The sequence below is a fragment of the Ylistrum balloti genome, unplaced genomic scaffold (assembly GCF_031769215.1).
Source record: "Ylistrum balloti isolate Yb309-2 unplaced genomic scaffold, AGI_CSIRO_Ybal_v1 Utg370398, whole genome shotgun sequence".
Classification (NCBI taxonomy): domain Eukaryota; kingdom Metazoa; phylum Mollusca; class Bivalvia; order Pectinida; family Pectinidae; genus Ylistrum; species Ylistrum balloti.
Genome location: NW_026782274.1, coordinates 489,879 through 507,375, shown reverse-complemented (window position 1 = coordinate 507,375; position 17,497 = coordinate 489,879). Strand labels below are relative to the sequence as shown.

General features: G+C 36.1%; 2 protein-coding genes across 2 annotated transcripts; one reads left to right on the top strand and one right to left on the bottom strand.

Annotated features, from left to right (window-relative positions):
* Window positions 1-3,149: 3,149 nt before the first annotated feature.
* On the top strand, window positions 3,150-5,007 carry LOC132554390 (dimethylaniline monooxygenase [N-oxide-forming] 2-like). Its single transcript, XM_060218697.1, has 2 exons — window positions 3,150-3,776; window positions 3,997-5,007. The coding sequence occupies exons 1-2, from the start codon at window positions 3,150-3,152 to the stop codon at window positions 5,005-5,007; spliced, it is 1,638 nt and encodes a 545-aa protein (XP_060074680.1).
* Window positions 5,008-6,171: 1,164 nt separating this feature from the next.
* Window positions 6,172-15,873, bottom strand: LOC132554392 (cytochrome P450 4F12-like). Its single transcript, XM_060218700.1, has 12 exons — window positions 15,709-15,873; window positions 14,940-15,084; window positions 12,536-12,580; window positions 11,884-12,011; window positions 11,068-11,183; window positions 10,742-10,852; window positions 8,907-9,042; window positions 8,376-8,566; window positions 8,004-8,137; window positions 7,350-7,414; window positions 6,638-6,723; window positions 6,172-6,337 (listed from the first exon to the last, which is right to left on the bottom strand). Exons 1-12 carry the CDS (start codon window positions 15,871-15,873, stop codon window positions 6,172-6,174), a joined length of 1,488 nt encoding a protein of 495 aa, XP_060074683.1.
* Between the last annotated feature and the right edge of the window lie 1,624 nt (window positions 15,874-17,497).

The window sequence follows — 17,497 nt, the reverse complement described above, 5'->3', positions numbered from 1 at the left end:
AGATCACGAGTACGTGCATTTGACAATGAGATATTAACAACGATTGCAATAAGTCAACATGTTTAAATTGAATTGATGTGAAACAAATAAATAGGTGATGAATAAACAAATAAAATTGAATGAATTGGGTCGGGTTGGGAAGGTAGATGAGAATCGAACTGTGCTAAAATGTTAGAGTAAGATCAAGTGGTTTCACAGTTAAGTACTCAAATCACCACAATAACATAATAGTTCAGGACTGCATTAAGATAAAACAAGGGACAAACACCCTCATACTTACGTAACCAGGGCTGACCTACAATAAGTACACCACAGGTCGCGTTCTCAGGAGATATGGTGACAAGTGGATCTGGTAACAAGTAGATATGGCATGCTTCTCGGTAGGGATTTTTTTCTGAAGTCTGATAAATGGTTTATATCAATTTAAATATTAAAAAAATATGAAGTCATATATTCTGTTCTCTTCAGTACGGGTCGAATCATCTAATTAGGCATAAGATTTGAACCTTGTATAACATTACAAATTATACTCACAAAATATAGCTCGCACACGAACAATTTTGTCATAATTCCTTTCCATTTTCGGTGAAATCATATGATCAATACGTAAATAAATAACATTAAAGGCCCGTGGAGAAAAGAGGAGGGGGGGGGGGGAGGAATAAACAATAAAAAATGAGACGGTCCTTTAATCTTTTGAGTGAGTTGGCGATGAACAATTCTGCTTTTTTTTTATTCCTTGCTCAACACACGTGCTCTAAAACGACTAAATATATTAGTAAACTGAAAGGAAAAGAAGCGGTAAACAATATACTGATACTGAAGACCAAAAGGAAAGCGTAGTAGAAATGAAGAATATATAAAAAGAGGCAGTGTAGAAAATCTTACTTTGTTCAATACCGATAATTCAAATTCAAAGCTGAAAACGCCAACACTCACAACGTTCCGTTCTATCGAATTTGAATTATGATTCTGTTGATTTGTCTGTATTTTCTTTTAGTGTTTCACTTCACTTCAGATGAATTTTGTCTCCCATGCATCAAGTGATCTTAGAGACAACTCATTCGGGGCAGTGTCAATATAAAACGGTTAATTCAGGATCGAAAGCAATGATTCATTTTGAAATTAACAAATGCCATACCAAAATATTCTTCATCAACCCTAAGCATACAGAGAATTCTGTTCATCTGTTCATCCGTAGCAACAGTACTTTTGACACGTATCTATGACCTAAATTGAGGTACCAAAATTCCACATTTTTAAACTAAACGACAGTATGGTTGAACTGTCCAGGTGTTTAATAATCTTTTCTTAAGAATGTTTATTACAAAAAATAGTAAACACATTATTAAAAATGAGAGAGTGCAGAGAGAGGGAATTATTCGGTACCAACTGCTAACTTAAACTATTGCATAGCTTTTGCTGATCAGCCATTTAACTCGTTGTTTCCGAAATACTGGATTTATTTTCAAAACAAATTGATTAAGATATTGTTTAAACAAAGTTGTGAAGTTTGAAAGACTACACACACAGTGAAGTGTTAATATCAAAGCGCGGCACATGGAAGTTCGTTACATATCCGTCTGTTTCACAGGTACAAAATCTCATGACCTTCACCTTATGTAATTATGGTTATCTAAGTAGTGACGATATAACCCCGTGTGCACGAGAACGTATATCGCTGTACGTCGTTACACCAACAGACGCTTGCCAGCATCCAGATTCAGTCGAAAAAGGTACCAGTTTGTTTGATCCATGAAATCACTTCATTTTTATATCGTTTGATAATATTTGTAAATGTTATTATTTAATGTCAGATATAACCTTTTAAAATCTAGTATGCTACCATAAAATACAGACATTAGTAACCCTGAAATTCTTGTGGTATTTCTACAGAAATCGATATTTTCCTTTCGAGTTGTCCAAACAGTCTCGTTGATAGGAACGAGATATGATAACTTTTGGGTCGTGTTCTGTTCAAGAACTACAAAGTCCTGTTTCACTGTCATCCATTCTTAATAAAATCACGGTGAACTTCTCAACATTTTCACCTATTTCAGTATATAAAAATCACAATCACTATACTCATATTTGAGGTGATCAGCGTATTTTGCTAACCAATATATTTTTTTTCAATGTATAAGAAAGACCAGCCCGTGAAGAGTATATTTTACAACGTAACAATTCAAGCTTTGCCAATGTCCAGCAAGATGGAAATACAAAAAAATAAATAATAAAAAGAATTAAAAAGATGCAAACGTCGATTTAAAGACATCATTGATATCTTTATGTATCTAATTCTAAGTAACTTTCTCCATATCTACATCATCGCACTCATTCAGTTAATTTTTCGCCATAATCCATCGTCATTTATTTATCTATGTATCTGTTTTTCTATTTATCTATGTATCATTTACTGTATTTATCTATGTGTTATTTATTTATTTATTGTATACTCCTATTGTAGATCTAAGGAATAACGTTGATAGTAATATGAGTATTGTGTACCTAGACATCGCGGAAATACAACACTTTGACACTTGTGATGTATCCGTGGAAAATGACATCAGATTTTTCGTTACATTACCTAACCTTTGAGCTTTATAATAAGAGAACGTTGGTGGCTAGGGACGGGGTGACCATAGATTGACCCTGGTATAAATACATCTACGATGCTAAATTACTGAATACTTCCTGTGAGTTTTTAAATATATTCTTATATGCTTTTCAAAGATGAGGAATCATAAGAATTATTACATAATGAGAAATATTATATTTTGTTTCAGTGTTCAATAATGATATAGATAATTACTTACTTAATTAATTAACTACTACTATGCTTGTATATGTTTCCTTTCTCTCTTTTTTTAATTTTTCGAAATTGATTTTTTTATAAATCGCCATTTCCGATGCTATGAAGATCCTGTTTCACAAGCTAGTAATTCACTAGATTTGCACCTTAAAAACCAGAAAAATCTTTTTGATCTTTTTAGAAGACTTGTAAAAGCTTGTATAAGATGTTAAGACAATGTTTAGCTTTCCAAACACGTTTTTAACGCCCCTAAAACAAAAATTAGTATATTGATATTTTTAGTTAACGCCGTTGACGTGACAGTTTACATATTACCTGTAAGCATTTTTTATCTCAGATGGCAAAAACAGTGCTGGTAATAGGGGCGGGTGTGGCCGGACTGGCTGCGGTCAAACAATGTCTGGACGAGGGAATGGAACCAATATGCTTTGAGAAGGATACGGACATTGGGGGACTCTGGAATTACCACAACTGGTCTAAAGATGGCGACCCAAGCCTTTACAACTCATGTAGTATTAACACTAGTAAAGAAATGACCTGTTACAGTGACTTTCCGATCCCCAAAGAGTTCCCAAACTTCATGGGACACAAACACTTTAAGAAATACCTCCAACTCTATGCAGAAAATTTTGGCCTGATGAACTACATAACTTTCAGCCACATTGTTGAGGACGTTAAAAAGGCAGACGATTTCGACGACACCGGAAGTTGGGTGACGTCAGTGAAGAATTTAAGCACTGGCAAATCACGGAATGTGAAGACTGATTTTGTTATTGTGTGTAACGGACACCTCAGTATTCCGAATGTGCCGACATTCTCTGGTCTAGATAAATTCAAAGGCAAGGTCATACACACTCACGATTACAAGGACTTCCATGGGTTCGAAGGGAAGAGAATATTGGTGATCGGCATTGGTAATTCCGGCTCCGATGTCGCCTGCGAGTTGAGTCGTCATGCTGAACACGTAAGCATAAGAGTACAATGATCTTGTTTTGACCATTAAGGGGACAAGTTTATCACAATATGTTTTGAAGTCCTTAAATTTGAAAATGGGCACGATGAAAATATAATCATTTACTTGGTCTGCATGTGGCTAAGCTAAACTATTGTATCTGTCATTTCACGCCCAGTCAGAAAACTTTCCGGTCTAATCAGTGAAATTCTTTCAATAATTCTATTTGCAGGTATATGTAGCAAGCCGACGAGGGACATATGTAATCTCGAGAGCTGCAGAGTACGGCGTCCCGTTTGATCATCTCGCCATCAACAGATTTTCCCAGAGCCTGCCTTGGAGTCTCATGCGACCCGTTTTCTTCCACCGTATAAATCGTCGCTATAAACATTCCAACTACGGCCTGTCGCCAAACTACTGCTTTGACGCGGGTGTTGTCACTATTAGCGACGACCTTCCGAACAGAATCCTACTAGGCACTATTAATGTGAAGTGCAATGTGAAGGAGTTCACAACAGATGGCGCTATATTCGACGACGGCTCAGTTCTTAAGAACATCGATGTTGTCATCCTTGCTACGGGATTCAACTTTGATTTTCCTTTTCTTGATGATGGAATCATCAAAATTGAAGGACATTATCCTTATCTGTACGAACTGATGTTTCCAACTGATTTGAACCCATGCACCCTCGGTGTTGTCGGCTTAGTCCAACCGTTTGGCTCGCTTCCGCCAGTTTTAGAAATGCAAGCAAGATGTATCACCAGGGTGTTTGCTGGAAAATCTAAGTTACCTAGCGCATCCAAACGTCTTGCCCATGTAGAAAAACGCAAAGATTTTATCAAAGCGAAATATGTCGACTCTCCCAGGTATAGTCTGCAGGTTTACTTCATTCAGTACCTCGACCGACTTAGTGCAATGATCGGATGTAAACCGGACCTCTGGAAACACTTCTTCTCTGATCCGAAACTTTGGTATAAACTGTATTTTGGGCCAGCTACCCCAGTACAATGGCGCCTGGACGGTCCCGGCTCTTGGGAAGGTGCCAAGAACGCGATCGAAAGGGTGGAGGAACATACATATCTGCCTATGAAATCGCGACAGTCAGGGGAAGGAGAGAGGGACGGACTTTACGACGGCTGGATTCTTCTCTTCAAGAAAATATGTTTCTTAGTCCTTCTTTTCTACGTCTTCAGATACGTGATTGCTAATGGCTACGTCACTAATCTTGTAAAATTCTCGTAGTCGTATGTGTTTCAGAAACAAAGTGACAAATTGTATCATATGAACCATGTATTTGATTATGATGCAAGACTCCTAACTTTCCACAAAGTGATCCAGTATCCAAAGCATAGAGTGACACGGACTTCAGAAAATAAGCCTCCAGTTGCGTTAGAAGACCCGTAATATATCGACAGTAAATTGATTCAATGTCAGATTCTACCATTTGTATATGCAGATGGCTTATATTTTGTAAACCTTCATTTTCAATCAGCTGTATCTCTGCATTTACTTAAAAATAAAATTTCTTTTGATTACTTGTCCGACTGACTTTATCATACATATTACATATTTGCCCGTTAAATGATATACGTGCTTGCCCCTCCCATCTCAACTAGGTAATCGCAGGTGTATATGAATAATTTGCTATATCCCCATACTCCTGCAAACGGTAGGTTTGTTATATTCCCATCACTGCAAATGTAGGTCTGCTATATCTCCACCCCTGCAAACATAGGTTTGCTATATCTCCACCCACTGCAATGGCGCAGCCGTTGTTGGAATACACTTGCCACATATATTTTGCTGTATTCGGCAGTGACGGAAAACAGCTGTTATTTAGCACGTGCGGTAATTCAACAGAATTACTATCTGAATTTACTTAGATTTTACGTTTAAAATATAAATAGTTGTTGAAATAAGCGATTTTACATGTTGTACTGATTTATTGATTTATGAAAATTCATAAAATCGCTATTATATCCGATGAACTTTGGAATTGTTTCCGCGCGGAGCAATTATTTGGACGTTCGTCATCAGGCAAAGTTCAGCGTAACTGTAAAGTCAGGTAAACACAGAGTTAACAAAACTGTTGAAGTTTGATGGTCTGATTTTCAATCAGTGTTACAGGATAAATAAAATAAATGGTCAGTTGTAGAGGCTCGCCACTTTTGTCTCGCTTCAAAATACAGCTTATATTTTAAGACACTGGCCATGTATTCTCTATACACTTGTAACATATAACGAAACAGCTCACATATGGTATTGATATAATTTTATTGTACGGTAAAGCTTTATTGTAAGTGTTAACGTTACTATCCCATCTAATTTCAAAAATAGAGTGACACTTCAGTTCAATATTGCACTTTTACGTCTTTTGTGCAATTTCAGTTTCATTTATATCGCTGATCACAATGCTTTAATATTAAGATAAAGTCCATTTTTACTTCTAAGGATGAGCATGGCTTCCGGTTCCGCTGGCCGAGTGGGGTCTAGGGTCAACCGGAAGTTACGTAATACCGTTGGAACGACAACCTTCAACTGGGTCGTTGCGAAAGCCTGTCCTATACAGTTTCTGAAATAATAAAATATTAGTTTAAGTTTCCTCGAAATTTCTTGGATGTATCAGATATCTTTAATATTTTCAATATTTAAGTTTAGGACAACTGGTAAACCGCGCCGATTCAGTTTTTAATTTTCCTTGTAATATGCCGGTATTACCAGGATAACGGTACGGTATCAATATAATCGGATCTCAAGTTTATAAGCATAGAATTCATACAGATATGTACATAATTTATTCAGGTCTGATCTGCATACAAATAAGTGAAATCTTAGCTCAGATTAATAAGGACATTGGGGGTATCAATATTACCTAGGGCCCATTGAAAAAGGGATGAAATTCCCGGAGCCGGCATTGGTTTTCTTGTTCTCTTCGGAAAATCTGTATGGGTCAAATTCCTGTACGAATAATCATAAGTGACCATAGGTCATTTAGGGAACAAATCAAAACAACTAAAAAATACGGACATGTCCACAGAATCTGAATTCAAATTTAAACTCCTATGAAAGATTGCACTAGAGAAACAAGTCAATAGCGCCTTCTGATACAAATTTATATTAAGATACAGCAGGGCCAAACAATAAATGAAACATCATATAGCTGTTTCGTTCTTATAGGTCTCGTCAATGATGCTAAGGACCTAAAGTGTGAAGCATAAGAGTAAAACTAAGACAAAATATGAACAAACGTAAGAAACTTATTTAAGGGCAAGACGACAATTTGTTTCCGAAGAAGAAGCGTTTTCTGCTTCATTGATCAAATAAGATATATCTAAAATATGTTCATTAATGTCATTGTCAGGTCACGTTGTCCTGGTGAGGTGACCTATGTAAATCAACTACACAAGTCTTGTGAAGAACCATAAACAGACTGACTTCATACACTCATACATCTAAATATTTACATAACATCCAGATTACATAGGGGCGTTTTTCATGTTTGAAATATCAAAAAGAAAAGTTCATTCATACCCTTACAGTACTACACGAACTTCAGGTAAATCAATACTAATATAACAACGTACTTCAGGATTGTCCCAAACATCCGGGTTCCTGTGTAGAGCAAACAATGACACTGCCATTCTCATACCTGAAAGGAGAAACAATTATCAATATTGTCGTTGACTATTCGAATATAACATTCAGGAATATGCAGAGCTCTCCTGTCCGTGCAGCATCCCAAAATGCCATTTAAGCAGCTTAAATTATTCTTCATTGTCAATGAATATCGTGTAAAAGCTGAGGTCTTAGAACTGGACGGCTAAGGGCTATGGTGTATATGTCGGTTCATCTTCCTCAACATAGCTTGACTGTTTAAGACCACCATTCTACTGAAAAGTCAAACCTTCGCGAGCTTAAGATTTTGCAGGCTCTCTCTCTCTCTCTCTCTCTCTCTCTCTCTCTCTCTCTCTCTCTCTCTCTCTCAATATCTCTTTATTTCGTAGTTAACTAGTACTAAAGAATTCCACGTGCACTAAACATATTGTGAATTTTAAACTGTCCATTAATTTGTGGATTTGTAGTACCCACTAAAGTTAACCTTCTACAATTCTATAGTATGTTGATTCAGTGTACATTTCTTTTTAATTGTTAAGTGGATGCCGTCCTCGCATGACGTCAGCTGTCGCGAAAATAACAAACCTAAACATAGTAGCAGTCGATCACGTGTTATGTCTCACCTGTTGGTATATTGCGGCCATCAGGTAAGGTAATGTCCTTTTCAGCACACCTGGACACATTTGGCACAGGTGGAAATAACCTCTGACTTTCTTTGATACAGCTAAAGGTGAAGGACACTTTGTGAATGTCGTCCCTACCACGAAAATTAAACCACGTTATAATGTGAGGAAGAATCTTTGTTATTATTTATGTTGTTAATCTCAAAACTTAATTTAGAAGTACACGGATCGCTTAGTCTATTTTATAAATTCAATGATAAACTGTTCTTTCTTAATGTAGACATGTTGCCGATCATCAGTCGAGCTATCTTATGAATCCTGACAACAGTAAGACATAAGTATTGTTGTAGTAGACAGATAAACCTGACCTACCACGTGAGCTCGGACTTGTCCCCCCATTCCCGCTCCACCTCCTCCCGACACAGGTCCTGATACTCGGGATGTAGGGCCAGGTTATAAAGACACCAGGACAATGTACTGGCTGTGGAATCATGACCCGCAAACATAAATGTGTCCACCTCGTCCTGAATCTCCTGGTCACTCAGTCCTTGGCCGTCCGAGTCCTGCAACGGGAGTACAAATACATTCATATTAAGATGTGATGACAGAATGATGGCACTTATGTCTTGTGTCCAACTTTCAATAGTTTCATTTGAATGTAGAGAGGGAGGCGATTTCGAGAAATAAATAGCGCTATTGCGTATCACGTGAACGGCTATCATCGCGCACAGAAAAAATGCAAGCTTAATATAGCTTAGGAATCATTGTCATTCCTTTATGTCAGTAGATTTGCAAACAAACAACATCAGTATAACAGTACTGCCATGTTTTTCCTCACGATTACTTTGTTACTTGTTCCCAAGCCTTTGCTCATCGATTCAGAATATATGTTTACATAGGTACCTTTGCCGTGAGTAAAATGTCCAGAAAGTCGACGTTTCTTGATCCGGATTTCTCTGTCTCTAACAATTTTCTCCTCTGTTCTATCAACATATTCGAGTGTCCGTGTATTGTATCGCAAGCGTATTTAAATTTACGTCTGCAACAAAGAATCGGAACGCATTATCATATTAGATAACACTTGCTCAGTATTAACAATGCAAGTCAGAAGAGTCCTTAAATTATATCTTTCAATAAAGGCGCGCTATATTTAGGAATGTTCACATTTCCTTTGCAACCACTCCTCGTAATGTATGCTGCAAAATCAAACCATATATTATTTCATGAAGCACGCAGTATTCATTTCTTGGAGCGTCTTACAACCAGGAGGCAAAAATGTTTTAGGCAAATAATGGTACAAGAATATGACGATATTTTGACGATAGATATAAAAAAAAAAGCCTCCATTTCTTTGTTTTCAGAATAGGGTATATTTCTCCATGCCAATTGCTGATAAGGCTGGTTTGAGGATGGACTAATATTAAACACTATAGAAACATCTTAACATCTTGAGCCATCGAACAATATGTATGTGTGGTATACATTTACCCGTTTTCAGACATAGAGTATATGAAGTTTATATTGATCCAGTCTCGGACTATTGTTAAGTGATGGTTACCCGTTTTCAGACAAGGAGTACGAAGTTTATATTGATCCTGTCTCGGACTATAGTTAAGTGATGGTTACCCGTTTTCAGACATAGAGCATATGAAGTTTATATTGATCCAGTCTCGGACTATTGTTAAGTGACGGTTACCCGTTTTCAGACATAGAGCATATGAAGTTTATATTGATCCAGTCTCGGACTATTGTTAAGTGACGTTTACCCGTTTTCAGACATAGAGCATATGAAGTTTATATTGATCCAGTCTCGGACTATTGTTAAGTGACGTTTACCCGTTTTCAGACATAGAGCATATGAAGTTTATATTGATCCAGTCTCGGACTATTGTTAAGTGATGTTTACCCGTTTTCAGACATGGAGCATATGAAGTTTATATTGATCCAGTCTCGGACTATTGTTAAGTGATGTTTACCCGTTTTCAGACATAGAGTATATGAAGTTTATATTGATCCAGTCTCGGACTATTGTTAAGTGATGTTTACCCGTTTTCAGACATAGAGTATATGAAGTTTATATTGATCCAGTCTCGGACTATTGTTAAGTGATGTTTACCCGTTTTCAGACATAGAGCATATGAAGTTTATATTGATCCTGTCTCGGACTATAGTTAAGTGATGTTTACCCGTTTTCAGACAAGGAGTTTATGAAGTTTATATTGATCCAGTCTCGGACTATTGTTAAGTGATGTTTACCCGTTTTCAGACAAGGAGTACGAAGTTTATATTGATCCTGTCTCGGACTATAGTTAAGTGATGGTTACCCGTTTTCAGACATAGAGCATATGAAGTTTATATTGATCCAGTCTCGGACTATTGTTAAGTGATGTTTACCCGTTTTCAGACAAGGAGTACGAAGTTTATATTGATCCTGTCTCGGACTATTGTTAAGTGATGGTTACCCGTTTTCAGACAAGGAGTTTATGAAGTTTATATTGATCCAGTCTCGGACTATTGTTAAGTGATAGTTACCCGTTTTCAGACAAGGAGTACGAAGTTTATATTGATCCAGTCTCGGACTATAGTTAAGTGATGTTTACCCGTTTTCAGACAAGGAGTTTATGAAGTTTATATTGATCCAGTCTCGGACTATTGTTAAGTGATGTTTACCCGTTTTCAGACAAGGAGTACGAAGTTTATATTGATCCAGTCTCGGACTATTGTTAAGTGATGGTTACCCGTTTTCAGACATAGAGTATATGAAGCCGTAGTGATGAAGCGGATTCATGATCCTCTTGATGATGAGGTCAGAGACGTCATACACACACTGGATGTACGCGGGGCGCACCCTGGTGGAGAAAAGACAACCCATAACATATTAGTTATTGATAGAGGGACGAAAATGTAATTTATTTCCTCTTGAAGTCCATGTGCATTTATTCATGAGGATTATCTTCGGACCAAACAATGTCGGTAAATTATCAATTTGTACGAAAAAGCAATCTAATATGAAAACTAAGAACGAGACACCATCAACTGTGGTTTTGTTACAAATAAAGCATACGTTTCCAGCTGACAGTTGCTATGGTGACCAAACAAACACTTCATCATACTGTCCATTGTTAATAGACTCATGTGATGAAACATCTCCTCGCATCCAGGATTTTCCCGCCATTTTTTCTGTAATTTTAAGAACACATCTTTGTTAAACAGTGCTGTGAAGCCTAACTATTATGTTACACATTCGCTAAGTGCAGAAAATTCAATACTTTGAATATATTACAAATGAATCACTGGCAAAATATAAGTTCGTCTTGTAAACATTAAGAACTGGTTACCATAGTTACTAATCGATTTTGTGATCTTTAAAATTCGTAAAGACGATAACTCCATTTTCTGGTATTCATAAACAACGCAGAAGCCTTTCTATATTACCAGTTTGGAGGTTGTCACTAATGGTGGACTTTTAGATCTCGAGGTTTGCCGTATCGTGCATGCCACGCTTTAATGCATTCGAATAGTGGCACGGATCAGAATATACACACGTACTTTGTATAAGAAAATCGCGAAATTTATTGAATTATGGGACTCGTGCACCTTCCCATCTAGATGTTAACTCTTTCGATCACATACGATTTTCTTCAGTCTCGTAGGATTCAAAACTTATGTCCTTATCATCACTGACCAGTCCTAGCAGTACGAAACAACCGTAGGATGCAGTTTAATTAATTGTTCGGTTCTACTATATCTTATTGACAGGTGCTATTCACTTGTGTGTCTTTCGTTTACTTTTGAACTGTTGATACAACTGGTATATTCTCTCTATGATACATAGACCATAAAGATAAAAATCCAAAATGAGAATCTAGTCAGAATTTACCACCAACACTTGCGTTGATTGGTTGAATATTTTAACGTAGTGTTTCAGTATGTCCATGTGGAATGCTGGAGTAAGCATGCGTCTGTTTCTGTCCCACTTCCGTCCGCCCGCCAGGAGTAAACCTTCTCCTAAAACGTTGATAGTTTATATATACAATTACATCGAGACAAAAGACAACAAACGATGGAAAATATAATTCCACATCTAACGAATATATAATACTACATCTACCAGAATAAAAAAAAAAAAAAATAATAATAAAATTTTGTTTTTTGTATTACAAAGTCTATTTTTCCACCCACTGGAATATTGATGCCAACTGATTTAGAATTTAATGTTCGTTAAACTATCGTTAAAACAAACAGAGGTTACAGAATCAACAAAGTGTACTTATATTGTGCAAGTACACTGTACCTAGTAGATACTTTTAAAGTGTAGATCAATATTTTCATCCTATTATCGTTATTTGTTATGTCAACGTTAATCATTACCTGCACCAATTAAGAAAATACAGGTAATAACTCAATATCAATATCAATTATTTCATAAACAAAACGTATGAATAACCCTTCAGTGCTTTAGGGAATCAAAGCTGTGAACGTAGTCCACAAAAATGTAACCAACAAATACAGGAAAATGCACTCGTTCTCACCGATCCAAGGCCGCATCAACGCATAGGAAAACTCGTCTTTTGGATCTGAAATGCGAGTATAGGGGCAGATGTTTATCAAAACAAACAACATGGAAAATAAAGTAGATTGTAATTACATACATAATTTCAATCTGCACAACATTCAGGCTGACAACAGTTATTGGTGTTCATCAGAAAGATTTAGATAAAGGTAAAGAAGATTAAAAATAACTGAAGGTCAATGAAGATCTCCCTTTCAACTAAAAAATCCTTCTAACAGGCTTGTTTAAAAGTTTAGCCTTTAATAGGTTCCTATCGGACGGTGCTTTGGTTTTCATCAACTGCGTTTTTTTAATATTCTGGAATATATCCTTCCGTGTCCTAAAGTGCTGATTATGGTAGAATCCTCTTGAGATATTCTATTTCTATTAAGCTGGACGTGTTTGAGGTTCATTATTTGCCTGTGGGTTCCGTTGTTGTATAGCTTCTTTTCATTTGAGAAAGTGACATTACTTATCATCATCAGGTTATTTTATTCAGAATATTTTATTGATAAAAATAATCAATAGGACTAGACAGCGGGCTAGATCCTACATAAGTCTTCTTCCAAGACAGCATGGTGGTCAGACATAAACATAACATACATACATACATACATAAAATTATAAATTTAGTGTTGACAGACTAATCAATTTTTAATTATAGGAGACATCTCTGTTATTATTTATACTTTAATCTTATGATTTTAAGAAGATAATTAACAATCCATCAGCTTTTCAGTTTGCTATGTCTTATGATATTAAATGTGCTTTATATGTACTTTCTCTCCCATATAGAAGGGGTTTGGGCCAGAATGTCCATGATATGAAAGTTCGCTCTCTCTCTCTTCAGTGAGGGAGCAAGTCCACATAAAGCATATGTTTCTTACAACAAAGCATTATCATAAAAAAAGGATATTCAGAACAAGATAAAGTGCTGTTCATCAGGTTTTATTCACATTGTACTTTCTGTTCATCTTCTGTCCTAGTCTTATCGAATTTGAATTTGGATTATAATTATGTTCACGTGCTAATATATTTTGTTGTTATTGTTCATTAAATATTGTTTTGTTGTATTATTTATTGATGATCCACTGTTCAGAATGTAGACTTTAGAGAGACCGTCAACCGTTAAACAAAAATAGAAATTCCATCTGCTATGTTTGACGAATAAATTGAGAATATCCATTTGTTTTATTTAGCAAGTTCGATAAAAAGCAAATATTGACCCACTTTCCTATAATTGAAGTCAAGGACAAATCGGTACATTGTATTTAACTCCCGGGTCGCGTGTTCTGGGTTGTCCATTAAGGTTGTACACATGTGAACTTCTTTATATCCACATATAATGACTGGAGATAATGTCAGTATTGTCTTAATCCTTTGACAACATAGTTTTTCATTTTACAAACTAACTCTCAGCATTTTCAAGAAGAATTTATTTCATGACTATCTCTGCAAAAATGGAGCTACATGCATGTTCCTGGTATACTTTTTTTAGTACATCATCACTTTATTCATACAAGATATGTTGTTTTATCGGCAAAACCGTGAAGAAAATGGTACAGAAATGTGTAAAATGATTCTTTGTTCTTGTGTGGTGTTGAGTGAAGATGAAGAAGTCCAAATGCTGTTCGGGTGTTGAAGGTTTATTGCGGTGTAGGTTATGGAGAGATGGAACACCCACATGCCTTCAGGTACCAATCCATACTGGCTAGAAAGGTGGTCGTATTTATACTAGCCATGTTGATTAACTGATTAAGTACTATTGCACATTAGCTAACAGGTAACCTAGGGTTGAGTAATATTTAAGTTATGGATATGGTCTTACACACATAAATCGAAATAGATTCGGCTGTTTACAACAAGGTAAGGTTGCACTGACCATCATACAAACTGCTTAGATAGGCTTCAGGTAATGACTTATATAATCAGGGAACGAATTAATGCATGAACATGTGAAGTAGATCAACCACGATAAAATGCCTCTGGCCACTGGTCAATACATAATTGTTCACAGTAGATGTCAGTAATAAATCAACAGAGGCAGATACATTATGATGAAATACCTGACTTATGTCTAGCACAATTTTGAATGATTTAATCTTACACATTAGCTTTTAATAGTTCATTCGTCCCTTTGTATAAAATTGATTTCAAATTAGTTACAATTTGACATCATCTCTGGAAATATATATAGTTCATGTGAGTAATTATCTCATTATTGATATCACTTACAACAAAAACTGTAATCAGCTTAATAGTAGTAGTTAATAGTAGTGATATCTTAAATTAAATTTTATCAATTTTGTTAATTGTTCGGCTATTCCTTCATAAGAACAACTGACTATAATACAGTGGGACAAGGATATGATTGAGTCTGTTACCTGATCCTGATAAAACATGCTTGGCTGTAGACGGGTGAACCATGTTTAAGTAAGCGTCTACAGGACCCATCCACACAGGAAATACACCGTTGTAGGTGGCAGCATAGTCGGCAGTTCTCAACAGTCCATCTAAGTCACCAGTGATCTTAAAAACAGACAGATTCTTGGATTTCTTAAAGAAGCGTATCCCTTAAAAATGTGATTATAATCCATTTAATCCGTCCTTACTTATTGATACCATGCACAGTTTCGACACGTTTCGAGTGTTGAGTGAAAACGAGCAGGTCTCTGATACCACATATGACAACACTTTGACCCTCATATTTCAAGTTGAAACAGACAGAGAAAATGAAAAAACCTTGTTAGCATTCATAACATTGCTTAACATAGAGTATGGCATAAATGAAATCTCTAAATATCCAATGATAGCTTACTCCTGTTTTTTTTTAGGACGCCGGTCATTATACTTGTCATCCAGGCCAATATAACATAGAGCAGGACGTAATATTGAAAGTGGTACTATAAGGGCTGTCATTATTTTTTTTATTCGAATGTTTCCTTAGTTTTAAGAATGGAATAAAACTACAGATATTAAATACACTGAAAATAAAATTAATACAGAAAATATTGATGACTACGGAGAGGAGGACCTTGCATCGGGAAAAACAGTGATAATTTGAACTGTCGGACAAACAACCTTATCAGGAAATAAATCCAACTGGAGACATTTTACTACTGCACAATGATAACAACATAACTAAACACCTACCTCTTTCATATTACCATACAGCCAGTGAGGTTTCGGCCCTGGAAAGTCCTTGAACACTTTCTTTAAGTCAGACCTCTTTTTCAGAATTTGAAATAGTTTTAGAAGAAAGAGGATAACTACAAATAACGGCACGACCTGGAGAAGTACTGTGGTGAGTGCCGCCATATTGTTTAGAAGATGGTGACAAGGTGAGGACCGATCTGTGTGATAAAGATATAACAGTTAGGCCGGACTGGACGATAATAATCGTACATCTGTTGACTTTACCACGGACGGATATAGAGATAACAACCCAGGTGGTCAGTTGGTCATTTGGACAACCATAATAATTATCTGAGTTTGCCGTAATCTTATAAAGGGGTGTTCAGAGTGGGTAGGTAGGAAGGATCCATTTTTTTATTACCCCGGGTGGAAATATCGGGGGCATATTGCCGTCTGTTTTCTGTTGGCAACATTAATCTAACCAATACTTATTGCACCGTATGAGGTAGGGCTTTCATATTTAGCATGTGTGTTCTTTTTGACAAGACCTTTCTGCTGGTACCATGTGACCATGACCATGACCTTTGACCTACATTTGAAAATGAAAAAAAAAACCAACATTACCACAATGAAGACAGAAGTGTTTCATAAAGTGTGCATGCAATAATCACACGCCTTAAACAGTACAGTTTTTGCCTGTTCTTGCAATGTCTAAAATAAAGTCACCATGTACCCTATTTGATCAACCTCAATGCTGCGAAGCTCTGTTTGCGTATGAACTCAACACAATATATATGGCGGTAAATGGCACACTTTTCTTGTTGAAGTAGCCTATGATAATTTATTTTGAAATCAACTAGTTACATAAATTCAGATAATCTTAAGAAATTATATAATGAAAAAACAGCAGAGGTGAGCGGCACAAAGTGAGCCAAAATGACAGTTTGGCAAATGTCATTCGTTTTAATGTCCCACTTCACTTTTTTGTTGTGACCGGGGGGTAAAGTTTTTCGTAAACACATCTTGTTCACAAATAATTTTACAATGAATTTATAGAATTCAATGCATATGGTATCGCTATCACATGGAGTCTAAAACACACGGTATAATTATTTCTGAAATTTTATTTTACTATTTGTAATGGAGATATCATTCACTTCCATGAAAAAAAACTGGATTTTCTTTGGGAAGTTTCCATATAGGAAATGGGACACCGTTCGAGGTTGGTTTTATTTACAAACATGTAAATTTCGAAAAAAATTAGTTGGAGCTGGGCGAGGATATTCTCTTTAGCTAACAAATTAACCAATCTGTGCTTAGAATTTTGATCGAGCTGTTTACCCAGGAGTGGTTTGCCGATATGTCCATACCGATTTTCAGTATTTTACAAGCCTGGTTACTGCTTTATGAGTACATAACACGGAGAAAGTATTTGTTGCAACAAACTAACAAGTGTATTCACTTTTAATACTTTACGACATGCGAACATAATCATAATCCAAACTCAAATTCCATAAAACTAGGGCAAAATTTGAATAAAAGAAAAATTTACACGGAGACTCCCGAAAAAAATGAAAATAAGACCATGTGTTTCCGGAATAGAAGCGTCTTCTGCTTCATCAACCGCTGTGTGAAACTCCGAGTTTATTTCTGTCATGTCAGATAAGTGTAATCTAGAAAAAATATTGAAAACCTAAGAATATTGTTTTCATTTTTTTTTTATATCTGTGAATCATGGTCGACTTTGATATAAGTACTGTTTATCTAAAAAAACATGTTACCGTGTTTCAGTACCGATTCTACAGAT